We start from the raw sequence: 22,455 nt of genomic DNA, 5'->3' as shown, positions 1-22,455 counted from the left end.
GCATGAGCATTGACAGGTGTGGCATGTCAAGAAGTTGATTATACAGCATGAGCATTACACAGGTGCACTGTGTGTGCTGGGGACAATAAAAGGCCACTCGAAAATGTACAGTTTTGTCACACGACACAATGCCACAGATTTCTCAAGTTTTGAGGGATCATGCAATTGGCATGCTGACTGCAGGAATTTCCACCAGAGCTGTTTCCAGGCCATTTAATGTAAATTACTCTACCAAAAGCCAACAACGTAATTTTTGAGAAGATAACCCATGGCCTCACAACCGCAAACTATGTGTATGGTGTCGTGTGGGCGAGCGTTTTGCTGATGTCAACGTTATGAACAGACTGTCCTGTCCCATGGTGGCGGTGGTGGTATGGTATGGGCAGGCATAAGCTACGACCAATGAACATCGTGACATTGTCGTGACATTCATCCACCCCCATCACCTCATGTTTCAGCATGATAATGCACAGCCCCATGTCATAAGGATCTGCACATAATTCCTGGAAGCTGAAAATGGCCCAGTTCTTCCATGGCCTGCATACTCACCAGACATGTCACCCATTGAGCATGAATGAATGACAGCGTGTTCTAGTTTCCACCAACATCCAGCAACTTCACACAGCCTTTGAAGGGAAGTGAGACAACATTCCACAGGCCAGAATCAACAGCCTGATCAACTCTATGCAAAGGAGGTGTGTCGTGCTGAATGAACACGCCTTTTCTATTCAACCCAAAAGCTCTTTTAAGAGCTCAGTGTCGCTGCTCCACCAGTATTGCTGTGCTTAGGCCTCCCAGATCCCCCGGAATGCCCTAGCTACTCCATCCTTTCTTTAAATGAGAGGAAGCAGCGGTGGGCATTTTCCAGGGTAGATTTCGCTCTAGAAGATGCCATGACTGTGTTAGCCTCAGATTCTGAGGTGTCATATGACAACGGTGAGGATGTTGGGAAGTGTTTGGGTTTTCCTCTGGAAAATCCACCCTACTGACCGAGACTGAAATGACCCCCATCCCTAGGGAGAGCAAGGGGAATTTCACAGCCCCCTACTACGCAACGGCCTCTCTGTGCTCTGACTTTACAGGGCTCATTGAGCGGGCTGCGAGCCGTCTGGAGATTACATTGCCCCCCATTCCCTCCAACCCGGAAGTGGATATGATGGTGGGCGGCCCATCCTCAAGACCAAGAAGGGCGGCCGTGCCTTTGACACTGGCTGTACCCTCGCTCTGAAAATACGTGGAGGGTGCATGGGGGTCGCCTTTAACCGTCAGAGCGTCGGAAAATGTGGACACCCCATTCGTCAGAGTCCTTTATCCTAGGTGAATAGGCTGCAGCAGCAGCAAATAATATTGCCCTCCTAGCAGCCTCTCTGTCCCGTCTCACCACGGGTAAGACTGAGCTGTCCGAAGAGGAGATAGAGGAAGCATTGAAGATTTATGGTGCCAACCTCCATCTCACACAAGCATTGGCTGTATGGGCGGGGAGATCCATGGCCACTTCGGTGGTCGCGGAGCGACACCATTGGCTGTCTATGATGGCTATGAAGGAGACCTACAAAGCCACCCTGCTAAACGCCCCCATCTCTGACAGCAGGCTCTTTGGAGCTGACTATCGAGACACCTGCCTTTAGTAGGAGGGTCTAGAGCAGCTTTAAAAGACCTCCCTCACTCCACCGGACGACAGCATCCGGTGCACCAAGAGACGCTCTTGATGAGAGTCTCTTATACCTCGTAAAAACCCTACGCCACACACTCCTATGAGTAATGTGGCTCAGGGTCTAAAGAACAGCTCGTTGTTGACGCAATCACTGTTGGGAGACGGCACACTAACTCAGGCAGGTGTGCTGCGTATGTGTAAAACCAACGTGTCGTCGCCCCTGTTTCTCACAGAACGCGCCAATATTTCCTCTCCCTTTCAAAGGTGGCCCCCCTTGAACTGTCCCATCCAATTCTACCGAACGCCTCTCCCATTTTTGGGCATGATACAGACGGCGATGAAGACACCAGAGAAAGTAACTACACTTGTGAAAGAAATTACGCACCTTTTGGTGAAGGAGGCGGTTACAGTAGTTCCTGCTTCCTAGTGCCAAAAAAGACAGTGGGAATGAGGCCAATATTGGATTTACGCACTCTCAATGAGAACTTAGCCAAATGGCCCTTCCGAATGCTTACGACAAAACGTCTGCTGGAATGTATCCACAACAGAGACTTTTGTGTAAGCATAGACCTAAAGGACGAATACTTTCATATGCTGGTACATCCTCGTCACAGGAAGTTTCTGCATTTCGCCTTCCAAGGAGTGGCTTACGAGTATGCAAGGATGCCATTCGGATACGCCCTTGAACCCCACACCTTTTCCAAATGCGTGGAGGCGGCGTTGGTCCCGTTGCGTCGTCATAAGGCTATTAGCCTACCTAGACGACCTACTGGTTCTCGCCCCATCAGCAGAGCTGGCGATCGCATACACGACACAGACAGTGATTCATCTCACACGTCTGGGGTTCACTGTGAATTGGGAAAGAGCCCAGTCATCAGATTGTCTACCTGGGTTTACAGCTAGACACTGTGACTATGAAGACTAAAATTTCCGATCCTCGACGGGCTGCCTTGTTGCTGGGTCTCATGTCGTCTACCCACTCCGTGTTTCCGCTGGGACTTCTGCACATGTGCAGAACGCAGCAATGGTTTGCCAAACTACGACTGAACCCAGTGAATCACCGTCATCGGTTGTTGGTGGTTCCCATCTCGCTCATAGCGGACCTGAACTATTGGAGAGACCCGTGCGTTTTGACGCAAGGGTTCCCAATAGCAAAAGTGTCCTCCTACATTCCAGTGTTTACAGATGCTTGTCTGACTGGATGGAGAGGGACATATCAAGCCTCCCTCGGGACGCCACATCAACCTGCTGGAGATGGAGACCGTTCTACTGGTTCTGACTTACTTCGTTTCTACCATATGGGGTCATGACGTGCTGGTGTAGTGCTGGTGCTGGTGACAACCGAACCACAGTAGTCTACATAAATCGCCAAGAAGAAGTCACTGCACTTCACCGGCTGGCGGAGGAATTGTGGCTGTGGAGCCCCCTATGGTTCTCCCTACGAGCCCAGGACAAACCACCACTAGTGATAGACGCTTTTGCTCACCAACCATTGCCGGATGTTTTCCTGGACGCATTTCCACCGCTGTCAAAATTTCTCCCACTGCTAGCCAGCGTGTGAATCATATTGATAGTGTCCGATCGCCCAGGGGCCCAGTGGTACGCGGAGATGACTCAAATGTTGGTTGCACCATCATGGCCCATTCCACATCGAGAGGACGCAATGTCTCAGGCGGGAGGCATAATAGTGCAATTGCCTCTAATCGGTCAACCACTGAGAGTCTGGCCCCTGAGGGACAGATTAGAGCGCCATGGGTTATCTGATTCAGTAATCAGAACCATACAGGGTTTGCGTGCCAGTACCACATCCAGGATGTATGCCAGCAAATGGAACATGTTTTCACAATGGTGTGCCAAAGAGAATGTGGACCCCGTGTGCTGTCAGGTTGAGAGCGTGCTCTCATTCCTACAGTTCATGTTTGACATCAGCGCTCACCCGCCACCATTAAGGTGTTCGCGGCAGCGATTTCATCTTGTCATGAGGGGTTTGGCAGAGACACCGTCTTCAGCCACCCTCTAGTGAAACGGTTTCTATTGGGAACGCGGCGGCTTAGGCCAATGCCCAAAGCCATGCTGCCCGAGTGGGATTTAACTTTGGTACTCGAGGCGCTCTGCGAGACGCCTTTTGAGCCATTAAATCAAATCCCCCTCAAGATGCTCTCTCTGAAGACGGCACTGTTGCTTGCTTTGACATCGGCCAAGCGCGTCAGTGATTTGTGTGCTTTTTCGACGAGACCCGACTGCCTTGCCATCAATGGCGATCTGAGCAGAGCGGTGTTACGTCCTAACCCAGAATTTATGCCGGTTATTAAAAGCTCATATAGGTCACGGACCGTTGAGCTGTGGGCCTTCTCCCCCCCCTCCCCATGCGGAGCGGAGAGAGGAGAGGCTTCATCGCATGTGCCCGGTGCAGCGATGATTAGGTCATCACCTCAGCTGTTTGTGTGTCACGGTGCTAGTACACATGGTAGACCACTTTCAGAACAGCAGCTGTCTCATTGGCATTGCGAAGCCATTGAGGCGGTTTATAAGGCGGCAGGGCAACCACTGCCTCAGGGAGTAAGGGCCCACTCCACTCGTGGAGTAGCGGCGTCTACGGCCCTTTTCAGAGGAACATGGGTAGAGGATACATATGCAGCGGCGTCGTGGTCGTCACCATCTCCTTTTATCCGGTTCTACCTTCTAGACATGTCTTCGAACTCGCTAGCTCGTTCTGTACTCGACGTGGCTGATGGGGGAACATGAGTTACGGGAAAAGATGCAGGACCGTTGGGCGCGGTTCCCATTAGGTCCGTTCTTTTTTCAAGGAGAGAGACATGTGACATAACTCATATCTGAATTTGTCAGTACAGTAGAGTAGATGTCTTGACTGCCCACCAGTGTTTCACTGTGTTGGGGTAGAGTGATGAGGGAAATAGTACTGTAACTGGTATTACTGTACTATTAGAAGGGTCACTAACATACATGATACCTCAATATTCCATCCATCTGCTGAGTCAGATTAGTATGACCCATATTCTGCTATCTGCCCACGAATCATTGGTTTTGGCCTATGGATTGAGTGTGGCGGATTACACACTGAGAAATCAGTGAGTATGTCTTCTAAATTGGTTCAGCCTGCACTCAGCATTGCTGATGGGAGGGGTAGAACTAAGGTGAGAAACCCAGGACCAATGGACAGGGTTTCCATCATGTCTGCTTTTTTTGCATTAGAATGACTACATGACAAGACTCCTGGCTGAGGGTGTGGTGCAGTAGAGTCACATGTTATGTCCTGCCCACAAGTCAATGACTGTCTATAACAGATTAGGGGTATAGTTCTATAACTGGTATTACGGTACTATTAGACCAATCTTTAATATTGACAGAATATTGAAGTATCATCTATCTGCTTGTACAGATTAGTATGGCTCATATTCTGTTTATCTGCCCACTTGTCATTGGTGAATGCCTCCAGGCTGAGTAGGGTGGATAAGACCGAGGACGCAGTATGTTGTGACACAGTGTTTACACAGTATGTTACAGTACTGCAGGATGTGGTCGCAGCCATAGCTGAGCCCGACCTTTTCATTAATTTTGGAAGTGTTAGGTTCGGCACGGAGTACATTTTGGAGCATTGCGTTCCGCCTTAAACCACTAGGAGCAGAGCTCCACGAAGTAGAACGGTAGTTACCGGAGTTATAACTCCAGTTCTATGAGTGGAGTGGAGCCCCATACAGCTTAAGACCCTGCCGACCCCTAGTCTTGCTGAAGATAATTTCTAGGGAGGCCGATTGAGGGGAAGCGTCCCGTTATATGTGGACACCTGTACTCCTATTGGCTGCATGTGTGTGTGTAAAGGTATAAAAAATAAAACTAGAGTTTCAAATCCGGTAACTATCGTTTTCTGATCCACGCCCCTACTTTTTGTTAACGTATCTGTGAACAACACGTGCATATCTGTATTCCCAGGCATGTGAAATCCATAGATTAGGGCTTAATGAATTCCTTTCAATTGACTGATTTCCTTATATGAATTGTAACTCGGGAAAATCATTGAAATTGTTGCATGTATCCCTTTACAAAAACAGATTTCAGTTTTGAAACTGCAGTAAAAATGCAGTAACTGCAGTCGACTGTGGTATTTTGGACGTAGTAATTGCAGTGTATCGCAGCTGAACTGCAGTTATACTGCACTCCATCTGCAGTTATACTGCAGAATTACTGCAGTAAAAAAAAAGGTTACTTTGGACACAGCACTTGCGGCACACTGCGGCAATACTGCACTCTGACTGCAATCTTTTTCGTAAGGGGCTTTTATATTTTTGTTCAGTATATAAAACTCACACAGCTGAGTAGGTGCCTATATACTGGCAGATCTTTGTCACAGCATGTTACCTCATAAGCAGCCTCTCTGAATGCTAAAAATATATTCCCTAAACCATTAGCACCTAGACCAGGTATTATTTGTATTTTCAACAGACAGTGTTAATTAATACACCTCACAGGCAATACTATTGATCAATTGACATAACAATGACCAACAATTAACACTTTATTGAAAATAAATACGTCATTTGACATAAACATAAACATTTTTGATAAGCAGTAAAAACACCCTTAGCCCGGAAAAGGAAATAGAAACATTTCAAAATGATGAAAGTTACAACCAGGCTCTGCCGTTTGTTTTTGAATGTTATGATGTACAATGTTTGATGGGACTTGGAATAGCATAGTTAGGTCAGCAAAAATGTTAGCAACAAACTTTGTTGCAAACAAGACGTTCATGTGGAGAGAAATGGAGGGATATGTTGGGCTTGAGTCACGTGACGATAGCTCACTGACTCAATCTCTGTTTCTGCTTTCATGCCCCTCTTTCCAGTCAGTCCATTCAGTGTAGTAGATATAGGGATGTCATCATCTTTGCAACCAACAGACATATCCAAAATGCATGTTCAGCCTCTGTTAGGAGAAGTGGATCTGCTAGTGGGGACAAAAGTGCCCTGAGACAGCAAGTTTCCCAAGTTTATTTTTCATGGATGGATGGATTGCTGTGCTTCTTATTGTTAGCGTAGCAGTGTGCTGGCTTGGCTGTTTGTTCCAAATTCACTCTGAACATTTTGCAATACTCTCTGGCTAACCACACAAATTATTATATTCAGCTGATATGCAATGTGCTCTGCAACTCTAATTTTGTCAATTGTTGTTTTATAGAGAATATTAGGAATCATTTGCAGTGACTCAGTCAATACATTTCGATATGAAGTCAGGACTGGGCTAAGTTACCAAGGATGTAAAAAACCTGAAGTAGTCAATATGCAGTATATGAATTGGGGTCATATTTTCTCTCCTTAGATATTTTTTAGCTTGTTTTTCTATTAAACATATTGATGATGTAATCTCTACACGGATACATGTTAAACAGAATACCTGTTTTACAGTGCAGTGCAGACATGCACCACATGACCAAAGGTATGTGGGCACCTGCTCGTCGAACATCTCATTCTAGAATCATGGGCATTAATGTGGAGTTGGTCCCCCTTTGCAGCTATAACAGCCTCCACTCTTCTGGGAAGTCTTTCCACTAGATGTTAGAACATTGGTTGAGGTCAGGACTCTGTGCAGGCCAGTCAAGTTCTTCTACACCGATCTCAACAAACCATTTCTGTATCGACCTCACTTTGTTCACAGGGGCATTGTTATGCTGAAACAGGAAAGGGCCTTCCCTAAACTGTTGCCACAAAGTTGGAAGCACAGAATAATTGACAATGTCATTGTATACTGTAGCATTAAGATTTCCCTTCACTAGAACTAAGGGGCCTAGCCCGAACCATGAAAAACAGCCCCAGATGATTATTTCTCCTCCACCTAACTTTACATTTCGCACTATGTATTCGGGTGTGTAGTGTTCTCCTGGCATCCACCTAACCCAGAATTGTCTGTCGGACTGGCAGACGGTGAAGCGTGATTCATCACTCCAGAGAATGCGTTTTCACTACTCAAAAGTCCAATGGCGGCAAGCTTTACATCACTCCAGTCGATGCTTGGCATTGCACATGATGATGTTAGGCCTGTGTGCTGCTGCTCGGCCATGGAAACATATTTCATGAAGCTCCCTACGAACAGTTCTTGTGCTGATTGTGCTGATCAGCACTCGGTTGTCCTGTTCTGTGAGCTTGTGTGGCCTACGTTGTTGCTCCTAGGCGTTTCCACTTTACAATAACAGCACTTACAGTTGACCTGGGCCACTCTAGCAGGGAAGAAATTTGATGAACTGACTTGTTGGAAAGTCACTGAGCTCTTCAGTAAGGCCATTCTACTGCCAATGTTTGCCTATGAAGATTGCTCGATTTGGGTGCTCGATTTTATACACCTGTCAGCAGCGGTTGTGGCTGAAATAGTCAAATCCACTCATTTGAAGGGGCGTCCACATACTTTTGCAAATATAGTGTAGCTTTTTGAGTTGTTGTGATGCGAATGCACAATGCCAAGGGAGGGTCTGAAACGCTTGCTACTGAAATAAAAAACATGTTTTTTTTATTTGGACATGCTGGCATTTCACATGTGCAGTAGTACTAAGCCATTGCAGACAACATTCTTAAAACCAACATTCATGTCTTGCTAAAATAAAGTTTTTGGGGTCTCTATAACTCTGTCAAAGACAAATGGTTAGACACTACTCATGTTGAGTTAATATATTTTTTCTTGACTTTCCGTCCTGATCCCTGGGCCCCAATAATATCTCTCTCTCTCTCTCTGCCTCTCTCTCTCTCTCTCTCTGCCTCTCTCTCTCTCTCTCTCTCTGCCTCTCTCTCTCTGCTTCTCTCTTTCTTTGTCTCTCTCTCTCTTTGTCTCTCTCTCTCTCTCTCTCTCTGCCTCTCTCTTTCTTTCTCTCTCTCTCTCTTTCTCTCTCTCTCTCTGCCTCTCTCTCTCTCTCTCTCTGCCTCTCTCTCTCTGCCTCTCTCTTTCTTTGTCTCTCTCTCTCTTTGTCTCTCTCTCTCTCTCTCTCTCTCTCTCTCTCTGCCTCTCTCTTTCTTTGTCTCTCTCTCTCTCTCTGTCTGTCTGTCTGTCTGTCTATCTCTTTCTCTTTTTTAGGACTATACATTGACTATGTATTTCCAGCAAGCTTGGCGAGACAAGCGGTTATCCTACTCAGAGATTCCCCTCAATCTCACCCTGGATAACCGGGTAGCGGATCAGCTGTGGGTCCCGGACACCTACTTCCTAAATGACAAGAAGTCTTTTGTCCATGGTGTCACTGTGAAAAACAGAATGATTCGACTGCATCCAGATGGCACTGTGCTCTATAGCCTGAGGTAATGTTTGTAATGTTTCATAATTGTAAAAAAAAAATCAATGACTTGACATTACTTTGGAGAAATAAGTAAATATTGTAACCAAGCCATGTACAAAACCACACCTTGAATAGGCCTATCTCAACCCAATAAAGACAATGTTTGTTGGCAAGTTACTTAGTGAGCCGGTAGACTTAGTCATCCATCATCGTTATCTTTCTAACTATCCAACAGTATGAGAGCAGACAATCCATATCCTTGAATATTCCCCAGAGTCATTTTAACAAATTACCGGATACTTTAGACAACAGTATGTCAACTGAAAAGCTTGTTTGACATTTTTGGGTGGTTCATATTGAGATGCTATAACCTGTTTCCTGATTAATAGCCTCTATATAATGTGAATGGATTTCCAATGGAATATTCAAATGGGCTGGGACCTCTTTAAAATCAGTTGAAGTCCATTTCTTAAGGAGTACTTTTGTTGGTTTCAATCAGATGAGCCACTGCATAGCACATTTGTAAGGTGGGTGGATATGTATTGAAGAGTATAATGACTGCAGTGCTGTGGATGATAATACACCTACGTAGCTTTTTGGAAGTTGGATCTGTTACTTAGAAAAGGGGCCAGAATAATGCCTTCGCATCCCATTTATAAACACAGGTTATTGAACATCATCCAAACGTCATGACAACACCGCTGTGTGCAGATATCCCCCTATCCAATAAACTGACGGGCTATTGTTGAGTTGCAGAAAATGGGAAGAGGGAGGGCAGGGGGACTTGTCGGATAAGGCGGATATGACTAGCTCATCTCTGTACCCCAGACATACAACTATCGCTAAGGTCCCTCAGTCGAGCAGTGAATTTCAAGCACAAATTCAACCACAAAGACCAGGCAGGTTTTCCAATGCCTCGCAAAGAAGAGCACCTATTGGTAGATGGGTAAAAAATAAAATGAAAAGTAGACATTTAAATATCCCTTTGAGCATGGTTAAGATATTCATTACACTTTGGATGGTGTACCAATATACCCAGTCACTAAAAAGATACAGGCGTCCTTCTTAACTCAGTTATCAAAGAGGAAGGAAACCGCTAAGGGATTTTCACCATGAGGCCAATGGCGACTTTAAAACACTTACAGAGTTTAATGGCTGTGATAGGAGAAAACTGAGGATGGATCAACAGCATTGTCGTTATTCCACAATACTAACCTAATTGACGAAGTGAAAAGAAGGCAGCCTGCACAGAATAAAAATGTCCCAAAACATGCATCCTGTTTACAACAAGGCCAAACATTTGTCCACAAAGTGTTATGTTTGGGGCAATCCAATACAGCACATTACTGAATACCACTCTCCATATTTTCAAGCATAGTGGCGTCTGCATCATGTTATGGGAATGCTTGTAATCATTAAGGACTGCAGTGTTTTTCAGGATAAAACATTAACAGAATGGAATTAAGCACAGGCTTAATCCTAGAGGAAAATGTAGTTCAGTCTGCTTTCAAAAAGACACTGGGAGACAAATTCACCTTTCAGCAGGACAATAAACTAAAATACAAGACCAAATATACACTGAAGTTGCTTACCAAGATGACAGTGAATGTTCCTGAGTGGCCGGGTTAAAGTTTTGACATAAATCTACTTCAAAATTTAGTCTAACAATGATCAACAACCAACTAGACAGAGCTTGAAGAATCTTGAAAATAATAATGGTAAATTTGAAAAAATAAAAATAAATCAAGAAACATGTTTTCACTTTGTTATTATGGGCTATTGTGTGTAGATTAGTGAAAAAATATTTAACAATTTTGAGTTCAGACTTTAACACACCAAAATGTGGAATAAGTCAAGGGATATGAATACTTTCATTAGGCCCTGTCTTTTTTCCCTAGACTCCATCTGCCCCCCCCCCCCCCCCCCCCCCCCCCCCCACTATGAGTTAGCACTTGGTATGTTGGCTTAGTGTTCGACACTCCATGTTACGTAATTCCGTCTCTCTCCTCCACTGCAGCAAAGAGCAATTAGCTGATTGTTTCATGGAGTGATTCATTGATTATTAAATATGTCAACCATAGAAGCCACATTATTGCTGAGGCTAGATAACTTTAAGTTATTAGAGTGTCAGAGTCCAGAATAATCTCTCCATCTATCATTGATCTGAGCCGTCCTATCAGACGAGAGAAAGAGGAGGGGAACTGGAAGCCTTGTCTCCCCTGTCTCCCATCATATTTCCCCTTCCCATCTTACTTCCTGATAACAAACAGCACTACTAAAGCTGCATTATATCCTCCCCCTTTTGTGACGCAAGGCCAGGGCTTTGAGTTGTCAACAGAAATATTTTACATGGTTATTATATTGCTAACAATGAGGTGAATCACTTGTTAAATGCAGCCAGTTGCATAGGCCTGAGCCAAACAAAGAATAGGAAATTGGGCCCTTAGGAACTTCATATATTATAGATGTGGGCGAAGTAATTCTTACTGTATTGCAAAGTGTCCTATTATACACAAGTGTTTGGAATAATGCACTGTATTTTCCTGGCAAGATAACTAGTTCTAGTGGGGATTTTTATATGCAACATACGCTGAGAAAAGATCTCTTCAAAACAAATATACTCAGCAAAAAAAGAAACGGACCCTTTTCAGGACCCTGTCATTCAAATATAATTTGTTAAAATCCAAATAACTTCCCAGATCTTCATTGTAAAGGGTTTAAACACTGTTTCCCACGCTTATTCAATGAACCATAAACAATTAAAGAACATGCACCTGTGGAACGGTCGTTAAGACACTAACAGATGGTAGGCAATCATAGTTATGAAAACTTAGGACACTAAAGAGGCCTTTCTACTGACTCTGAAAAACACCAAAAGGAAGATGCCCAGGGTCCCTGCTCATCTGTGTGAAGATGCCTTAGGCATGCTGCAAGGAGGCATGAGGACTGCAGATGTGGCCAGGGCAATAAATGGCAATGTCCGTACTGTGAGATGCCTAAGACAGCGCTACAGGGAGACAGGACGGACACTTGATCGTCTTTGCAGTGGCAGATCATGTGTAACAACACCTGCACAGGATCGGTACATCCGAACATTACACCTGCGGGACAGGTACAGGATGGCAACAACAACTCCCCGAGTTACACCAGGAACGCACAGTCCCTCCATCAGTGCTCAGACTGTCTGCAATAGGCTGAGAGAGGCTGGACTGAGGGCTTCTAGGCCTGTTGTAAGGCATGTCCTCACTAGACATCACCGGCAACAATGTCGCCAAACCCACCGTCGCTGGATCAGACAGGACTGGCAAAAAGTGCTCTTCCCTGATGAGTCGCAGTTTTATCTCACCAGGGGTGATGGTCGGATTTGCGTTAATCGTCGAAGGAATGAGCGTTACACAGAGGTCTGTACTCTGGAGCGGGATCGATTTGGAGTTGGAGAGTCCGTTATGGTCTGGGACGGTGTGTCACAGCAACATCATCGGACTGAGGTTGTTGTCATTGCAGGCAATCTCCAAGCTGTGCGTTACAGGGAAGACATCATCCTCCCTCATGTGGTTCTCTTCTTGCAGGCTCATCCTGACATGACCCTCCAGCATGACAATGCCACCAGTCATACTGCTCGTTCTGTGCATGATTTCCTGCAAGACAGGAATGTCAGTGTTCTGCCATGGCTAGCGAAGAGCCCAGATCTCAATCCCCTTGACCTGTTGGATCAGAGGGTGAGGGCTAAGGACATTCCCCCCAGAAATGTCTGGGAACTTGCAGGTGCCTTGGTGGAAGATTGACGTAACATCTCACAGCAAGAACTGGCAAAACTGGAACAGTCCATGAGGAGCAGATTCACTGCAGTACACCAGATACTGACTGTTACTTTTGATTTTGACCCCCCCAGGGACACATTGTTACATTTATTTTTGTCACATGTATTTGGAACTTGTTCAGTTTGTGTCAGTTGTTGAATCTTGTTATGTTCATACAAATATTAGCACATAAAAACTTTTTTTTTTTAAATAAACGCAGTTGACAGTGAGAGGACGTTTATTTTTTTCTGAGTTTCGTAATCTGGGTGTAATGGAGAGAGAGCATGCATTTTTTACCTAGCTCCTGGAAAATTTAAATTTTATTCCCCGACCGCTGTGTGGAAAAATCACATTAAGCAGAGGCTTTGGAAGTCAAGTCATTTGTCTAGTGTGCTCCCTCGCCGGCCTCTAGGTCACCAGGCTGCTCGTTATGGCGCACACCTGTCACCATCGTTACGCGCATCTGCGCACAATGATACTCACCTGGACTCCATCACCTCCTTGAGTACCTGCCCTTTACATGTCACTCCCTTTGGTTTCTCCCGCAGTCGTCATTGTTTCTGTTCCTGGGTCATGTCTGTGCGTTGTTTGTGTTACGTATTTGTTTTTTTAATTTATTAAAACACTCCCTGAACTTGCTTCCTGACTCTCAGCGTACATCGTTACAGAATGACGACTGAAAGGGAAGCATCAGGGAGTGATTTTTTTGTTTTGTTTTTTGTGTTGGAGGTGATGTCTGGTCTGGGTGGTGGAGCCGGAGCTACCTGAGAGGTCTCGGCTGGTTTGTCGGATTCCCATGTCTCAGTTGGCCCGACAGGTTTCCATACCTCAGTGGGAACGATAGCCTCCCATGCCTCAGCGGGCTCGATAGGCTCCCAAGCCTCAGCCGGGTGAATCGGTTCCCGTGCCTCGACTGAGGCACGTCCTGCGGCTGGAGACGAACGTGCTGAGGAGGGGGTACTGTCAAGTATGCTCTCTCTCCAGCGCTCTAGATCGTCATGCTCCCGTGCCTCAGCTGGATCGACAGGTTCCCGTGCCTTAGCATAGGTGACCGGTCCACTCCTGATCCCAAGGGATCGTCACCTTGGCCGGTGTCCTGCGGCCGGAGCCGCTCGTCGGGGAGGGGTTACTGTCACGTGTGCAACTGCGCATAATGACACTCACCTGGACTCCATCACCTCATTGATTACCTGCCCTTAATATGTCACTCCCTTTGGTTTCTCCCCAAGTCGTCATTGTTTCTGTTCCTGGGTCATGTCTGTGCTTTGTTTGTGTTGCGTGTTTGTTTAATTTATTAAAACACTCACTCCCTGAACTTGCTTCCCGACTCTCAGCGTACATTGTTATAGTCATGATTGCAGAATGGAATTTATCCCCTTTCTACATTGATTTTCATCTTGTTTCTAAAGGATTACAGGATGCAAATTTAGATGGGGCCCGAAGGGAAGGGTGAAGGGGAGGAGGATGACACTGACTAGCAGTGTGAGACAGACCTTTGACAGTGCATTTGTGTTTAGACTAATGACCTTCACAGGCTGCTGTCAAGCCCAACGTGACCAGAAGCACTTATTTTGAGAGCTGTAGCATGAAAGCAGGGGTTAAATTTGGCTCATAACTTAAGGAATAAAGACATACGGTGGCTTGCAAAAGTATTCATCCCCCTTGGCGTTTTTACTATTTTGTTGCATTACATCCTGTAATTTAAATGGATTTTTATTTGGATTTCATGTAATGGACATACACAAAATAGTCCAAGTTGGTGAAGTGAAATTTAAAAAATGTTTTTATTAAAAAACTGAAAAGTGGTGGGAGCATATGTATTCACCCCCTTTGTTATGAATCCCCTAAATAAGATCTAGTGCAACCAATTACCTTCAGAAGTCACATTAGTTAAATGAAGTCCATCTGTGTTCAATCTAAGTGTCACATGATCTGTCACATGATCTTATTGTATATATGCATACACCTGTTCTGAAAGGCACCAGAGTCTGCATCACCACTAAGCAAGGGGCACCACAAAGACCAAGGAGTTCTCCAAACAGGTCAGGGACAAAGTTGTGGAGAAGTACAGATCAGGGTTGGGTTATAAAAAAATATCAGAAACTTTGAACATCCCACAGAGCACCATTAAATCCATTATTAAAAAATGGAAAGAATATGGCACCACAACAAACCTGCCAAGAGAGCGCCGCCCACCAAAACTCACAGAGCAGGCAAGGAGGGCATTATTCAGAGAGGCAACAAAGAGACCAAAGATAACCCTTAAGGAGCTGCAAAGCTCCACAGTGGAGATTGGAGTGTCTGTCCATAGGACCACTTTAAGCCGCACACTCTGCAGAGCTGGGCTTTACAGAAGAGTGGCCAGAAAAAAAGCCATTGCTGAAAGAAAAAAATAAACAAACACGTTTGGTGTTTGCCAAAAGGCATGTGGGAGACTACCCAAACATTTGGAAGAAGGTACTCTGGTCAGATGAGACTAAAATTGAGCTTTTTGGCCATCAAGGAAAACGCTATCACTGGTGCAAACGCAACACCTCTCATCACCCCAAGAATACCATCATGGTGGTATGGTGGTGGCAGCATCGTGCTGTGGGGATGTTTTTCATCAGCAGGGACTGGGAAACTGATCAGAATTGAAGGAATGATGGATGGCGCTAAATTCAGCGAAATTCTTGAGGGAAACCTGTTTCAGTCTTCCAGAGATTTGAGACTGGTACAGAGGTTCACCTTCCAGCAGGACAATGCCCCTAAGCATGCTGCTAAAGCAACACTCGTGTGGTTTAAGGGGAAACATTTCAATGTCTTGTAATGGCCTAGTCAAACTCAGACCTCAATCCAATTGAGAATCTGTGGTATGACTTAAAGATTGCTGTACACCAGTGGAACCTGTCCAACTTGAAGGAGCTGGAGCAGTTTTGCCTTGAAGAATGGGCATAAATCCCAGTGGCTAGTTGTGCCAAGCTTATAGAAACACACCTCAAGAGACTTGCAGCTGTATTGCTGCAAATGGTGGCTCTACAACGTATTGACTTTGGGAGGGTGAATAGTTATGCACGCTCAAGTTTTCAGTTTTTTTGTATTGTTTCTTGTTTGTTTTACAATAAATAATATTTTGCATTTTCAAAGTGGTAGACATGTTGTGTAAATCACATGATACAACCCCCCCAAAAGTCTATTTTAATTCCAGGTTGTAAGGTAACAAAATAGGAAAAAACCCAAGGGGGGTGAATACTTTCACAAGCCACTGTACTCTCAAACTTTTGTATAATTTCAGCCAGTAGTTTTGAAAGTGGCGCTCATGAGCCAAAACGGGTCCCCATTTTTTTGTGTACTAAATCATCCAATTTTTTTACTATGTCATCCATTTTGTCTGATATGGTACAAATGCAATTTGTGCAATATGTTACACATTTCTTGTGCTTAAGATCCATCTTAAGATCCAAAGAGTGCATCTTTAAGAGTGCATCTTTAAGTGATGGTAGGAATGAGATTTATGGTGTAGGTGGATGTGAAGGTGGAGGTGGAGGTCACAGTGAAAATATGGTTTGATTGAAATCCTCCAACCTTGACACCCGGCATGGTTGTGTCTAACATTATATACTTTTTTAAGGAGCTTGCAGATGATATCATATTACAAAGGGAAACCCAGCCATGAGATGCCCAGTAATGTTGATCTCCCAAATAAGCAAAATGATGTGAGTAAATCTTTTAAACAGGTTAACCCTCGCAAGGCCGCCAGACCAGACAAAATACCAGGGTACGTCCACATACACCCGCGCAGTCGTAAAGAGGGCACGACAGGGCCTCTTCCCCTCAGGAGGCTGAAAAGATTTGGCAGGGGCCCTCGGATCCTCAAAAATGTATACAGCTGCACCATTGAGAGCATCTTGACTGGCTGCATCACCGCTTGTTATTGCAAATGCTACAGAGGGTGGTGCGGACAGCCCAGTACATCACTGGGGCTGAGCTCCCTGCCATCCAAGACCTAGATATCAGGCAAAGGCCCAAAACATTACTAAAGACTCCAACCATGCAAGCCAAAGACTGTTCACTCTGCTGCCGTCCGGCAAACGGTAGCAGATCATCAACTCATGGACCAACAGGCTCCTAGACAGCTTCTACCTCCAAACCTTAAAACTGTTAAATAGCCATGACTGCTAAATAGTTAATTAAACAGTTACCTGGACAATCTGCACGGACCCTACTTTGGACTGAGTCTATGCACATTCACAAGACTATACAAACTACATACACACGCACTCACAAACACTACACTGTCACTCTCACACAAAACCCACACACATTCACGTACACTACATACACACACACATACCACACACACATACACACATGTTTTACTCATCATATGCTGATACTGTACTTTATTTTAATAGTATTATTATCTATCCTGATGTCTAGTCACTTTAACCTTCCTTTATGTACATATCTACCTCAAAGTGAAAATGAGAATTTGTTCTTAACTGACTTGCCTAGTTAAATAATAATACAAAAAAAAAAAAAAAAGACCTCACACCTCTGCACAGTGATCTTGTTCTGGTACTCACTGTATATACTAGCTCCATTCTTGTGTATATATATTCCGGTTGTGCTATTATTTTTATTTTTTTAACTCTGTATCGTTGGGAAGGTTTCTCAAGCTAACATTTCACGGTAAAGTCTACACATTTGTTGTATTTGGCGCATGTGACGAACCAAAATGTATTTGATTTTCTATTATCAGACAGGCAAAAATGGTGTGCATCCGCATGGAATTTTAATAGTTGTTTCTCACAGATCTGTTTTGAAAAATGCAATTCACACATTTGCATATTGTTGTAACAATATAACTGTGTAGGTTGGCTGACCCAGTCATGTAACCGGGAATCATGCCCTTTCTTTCCATGACCTCGTTATTCCTCCTCAGTGAGATGCAGATTACCTGTGTTGAGTGGTCAGACTGTTCTACATGCAGCATCCACATAAAAACACAATATGCATTACAATAGTGCTGCTAGATCTTTTCATACATGTCTTTCATTGGTATCTTAATTAGATTCCGCGCATGTAGTGTTTCCTGATCGCTGACACAGCCACTGTGCACAAATACATGATGAATATTCAAATTTGCCAAACTCATTTATTCGCCATTGAGCTGCCAATTCGCCTGCAGAATGATTACAGTCCACTACAAAGCAAACAATACAGGCTTTTATGCCCCAGTGTGTATTCAAATGTGCTTTTGTTGACATGCTGAGACCGTGTTTTGATAAAGCAATAACTTGCAGCCTGGTTTGATATTAAACATTGAAATTCACTTATTCAAGGGCATTCTTTTCGATCCAACAATAAAGATTCGTATTGACCTTTCGAAGGAAACCAATTGAAAAGAGGAAACTATGGAATTAGCTAGGTTAAAAAAGATGCCTTTTTGTTTGCACAAGCTTCAATCCGCTACAGAGCAGCACATGAAACAAGGCTTTGGTTTGTATTTGTGTTGTATTTCTGCAGGCAGACACTCGGTGTTATGGACATGATTGCTCTTTGTTCAAGTAGCTGTTGTCTTGAGTCACTGCAGAGGAGCACAAAGAAAACTAGTCCAAGAAAACAATGACGAATTCTAGAGAAAAATATTGAGAATTGATAGGACTGCTACACTGCATGTGCCCAGCACAGGAGGTGACTTGAGGTACAATTGATCCCCCTCTCACTCCTTAGAAAATGATAATGCCAAGTGAGAAGACTTTCATGAATTGAAAATAGTTTTTTTATAACTGTATGTTTTTCATGCATAAACAGACACTATTAATGATGTGCTTGCTCTGTTAAAGGGGGGAATGATGCTTGAGCATTGAACAGCATTGTATTGCCTATCAATGTGAAAATATATAAACCCATGTCCCAAACATTCATCAGGAAAGACCAGCAGTAGGAAAGCCAAGGTGACCACACATATAATGAACAAAATATTGTGTGAAAATATGTCCAGGGGAGAAGTGCTGATGCCTGTGTGTGAAAACCAGAACAGACAGCAGTAGAAGTGGGTTGCTAAGACATGTGGATGGATTTGATTGGTCTGTCTCTCCTTCCCCCTGGCGCTGGTGCCCTCCTCCCCTCCCTGAGGCCGCTGTTCTGACCTCAAACTTCTGGAGCTCCAGAGGGGTGCTGGATCCTAGTGTGACCCAAAACCCCTGCCATAATGTGCACTGAGCCCGTGCCAGAGTCTAGGCGCGCTGCCTGACACTTGAGGTCACAGTAGGTGGACAGCCATATGGGGCTCGCTTGGCACCGCTTGTCGTCAGTAACCAAGCAACCGAGGGTTGTGGTGGAAACGTGAACAATTATTTTGTACATCAATTAATGCTTGAGGTAAATATTCACGGAGACACACACCACGCTCAAGTGAGTGCACGCGCAAGCATATACAGACGCTGCTACACACACTCACAGTAACAGTACTGGCCTACCACTGTATGTGTACACACTCCTTTGAAGACTGTGCCAAAGGCGCTTGCTCAAATTCTACTCCATTGACTCCATCTTGACACAGAGATCAGAAAGTTGCTGGCAAGGAACTGCCAATTTGCTCCTTGGTTAAACACTTGGAAGTCAGAAGCCACATCAGCTGCAGCAGATGCAACGAAGGGAAATGACTGCTAACAAAGACAGGGTGACCACAGGCAGAAATAGGACATTCATCTCGACCTCAGAGGCTCAAAGAACTAGGCCGCTCCTGGGTGCAGAACCCCTGGAGTGTGTCATTTGAAACGACCATAAATGTATTTTTTTTCCATTTCTTCATTGATATTAACTGGCTTTGTGACAAGATCTGTCTCTGTGTCATGCGAGAGTTCGGCCTGTTAAGTACTACTACACCTACAGAAATAGAGCATTGCGTTTTGTTGGGTTCATGAGATTAATACCTTAATAGCATCCCAATCTGTATGTGGTCATAAATCAGTGCCTTTCTCCCTCCTGTTAACCTCTGTTTAGCATATGTATTTTTGGCTGGATGGTGCCTGTATTAGATTCAAGATCAGATAAGGGATCAAACTGGGATTGATCTCTGGAACCTTTTTTTCCATTGTGTTGTAGGTCAATGCTACAGTATCTTATATATAAACACAGATAATTGACAGGTACGACGTGAAGTGACGTGACATGGATCATTTGTGGGCCTGCTCAGATGGAGAATCTGTAGGCCTGGTTTTCAGTTTCTTGTGAGATTATCTGATGGGACATTCCACTGCCTGATTATCTATTTCACAGAACCCCAATCCCTCTCACAGTGTGGATTGAGGGTCAATACAGTGCAGTACAGAAGGCGTTTAGGGCATTGAAGTGTTGCTCATCACAGGTACTGTAAAGGGAAGGTCTGTGGCATGTAGACAGTTAATTCTACACTTGACACCCTTGTGATCGGCCGATTGCTCATGGAAAAATAATTTTGGCTTTGTCACCACTGTGAGAGCATCAACCAACCATTCTCTGGTCTGCTTTCATGATCTCAAATAAGTTGCCTATTATCTCTCGCTGGTAGTGAGACGGATGGTGATGACGAACAATGTGTTTGTGCTAAAATGTGATATCATAAAGGACATGAATATGAGTGTGCCCCATGAATGTGCTCAAGAACATCATATAATTAGATGGTAATTTTACTTATTTTATTTGAGCCTGATTAGCTAATAATAACCTGATCGCTGCTGCCAACTATGTAGTTACCTGACATAGGCTATGAGAGAATACCTGTCATTCTGATTTATGGGAAATATGAAGCAAAGACCCAGTGCACCCAGTTGGACCATCTACTGTTACTTGAAATCAACTAGTGGTTGACCAATATACCAATTTATAATGGATTATTGGCCCAGATCTCCAGACTGTAAGTGGAGATGGAGAGTGTTGTACACACTGACCACTCCTGTGGTGGAGAGCAGAGCTGAAGGATGTGTTGACCTCGTCTCGGCTGTAGTATGGGGACGGTGGTGGACGATAGAGAGACAGGTGCGTAGAAAGCAGGGAGCAGGTGATTATCTCTGTGCCATACCGCAGAGGATTGGGCTCCAAGATGAGCCTCTCCGCTGGCCGGCATTTATCAGCGCCGTCAGGTGGGTTTAGACGATTGCCCATGTTGCCATGCAGGTCCGTGGCTGGCTGGCAGCACCGACTGTGGGTGTCCACCTCTTCACGCACAAGGCCAGAGCCAGGGAGAGTTACGCCCTATTACTCATTCTCTATGAGCGCCTTCTGTTCCTGCTCCTGCCTGATGGATACGCTGATCTTATCTAGTCACTCATGACTGGTATTACAGTGTCGAAACAGTTCCAGTGGGATAAAGGCTGCTCTGTCCTCTGTGTGGATGATTGACTTCGTTTGGGCTAAGAGTTTTTCCTGACCACGCAACCTGATTACGAAAAATTCTGGACCCTACGAGTAGGCAAAGGAATCATTCTGTCTTACATCCAGAATGTAGAATCATGTTGGTGTTGAAAATAGCATTGGGTTCATCTACGGCAGACCACTTGTACGAACATAAACAGTCCCCTGTGTTGGCACTCAATAAATCTCCCAGTGTTTCTGATACAGGTGTTACAGTTCAGTGAGTGCCCTTTAAAGCCCCAGTAAACGCAGACAGAGAGTAATTTGGTTTTAAAGGTGCCCTGTCCCCCTTGGGTCACACAAGACCTTGCATAAATGTTTCTCAACTCTCCACGGTTACCATTTGAAACACCTTTATCTCCACATTCTGCGGGGTAAACAAAGGTGGCCTAATATTCAGACCCCTAAAAGCCCATAAAATGTGTTTTGAATGCATTGTGTTTTCTAAAAGAACGTCACAGTCAGACGTTTGGCTTACAAATAGGAATGTTTGCAAAAGGTCCAAACACAAACACAGACCAGGGGAAATGGGAGTTTGTTTATGTGATCAGACTAGCGTGCTAAACACCTCATCAGGCAAAACGTGTTATAATGACATCTTCACAACAAGAAACTGGTTGAAACAGCAGTCATTTCAATCAGTTTGTCCTGTTTCTGCCTACTGGGATGAGGGGGAAGGAACCCACAGGGCAAAGAAGTAAATTCAACATCTATCCCATGTTGGTTCAACCTAATTTCATTGAAATGACATGTAAACAAACTTTGATTGAACCAGTGGAACGTTTAAGGTCAGCTTTGTGTATCCTTCGACCTTTGGCAATGTTCATTTAAGCTGCTATAAAAGCACCCTGGAGTTGTCATCTACACACTTAATGATCTTTATGCCAGTATCTGTCATAAAGAATTATAGTGTTCAGGTTTAATGGCTGTTTGGCACCTGGGGTAATATCAGGATGTGCCAGAACCTATAACTAGATCCAGGACTATATGATTTCCATTAGTAATTTTAATGCTTTAATTCTGATGATAATGAACACTGCAAGATAATAAATGGGCAGGTATGTTAATAATATTGGAATGATAAGGGTAGTATATCATTTAAAAAGCACTGTAGACAGTTTTTTGCAATAGGCTGCACATTTGCAAAGAACATTTTTGTATATTTTCTACGATGCGGCTCTGTTTTTCGAGTTAATTGCCACAGTCATTATGTTGCCTACACAACACTGACTAGAGGGCACGAGGAGTTGATTTTTCGCAAGTATTCACGTCATCCATTTGCTTTGTTCTTGTTGAGTTATGCCAGTAGACTTCCAAGGTTACCAAAATTGGTCCTGGGGACCCTCCCT

The 22,455-nt window shown here is 44.4% G+C and overlaps 1 protein-coding gene across 1 annotated transcript in view; it reads left to right on the top strand.

Moving 5' to 3' along the window:
* Positions 1-22,455, top strand: part of LOC110537751 (gamma-aminobutyric acid receptor subunit beta-2) — a 93,079-nt gene that overhangs the window by 31,369 nt on the left and 39,255 nt on the right. The window contains exon 4 of the mRNA XM_036937769.2: positions 8,729-8,949. Coding sequence (XP_036793664.1) covers positions 8,729-8,949 — 221 coding nt within the window. The remainder of the gene's footprint in view (positions 1-8,728; positions 8,950-22,455) is intronic.

Source organism: Oncorhynchus mykiss, chromosome 12, assembly GCF_057628025.1.
Source record: "Oncorhynchus mykiss isolate SJ-2025 chromosome 12, ASM5762802v1, whole genome shotgun sequence".
Taxonomy (NCBI): Eukaryota; Metazoa; Chordata; class Actinopteri; order Salmoniformes; family Salmonidae; genus Oncorhynchus; species Oncorhynchus mykiss.
The sequence above is the reverse complement of the archived record's forward strand: the minus strand, read 5'-3'. Positions and strand labels throughout refer to the sequence as shown.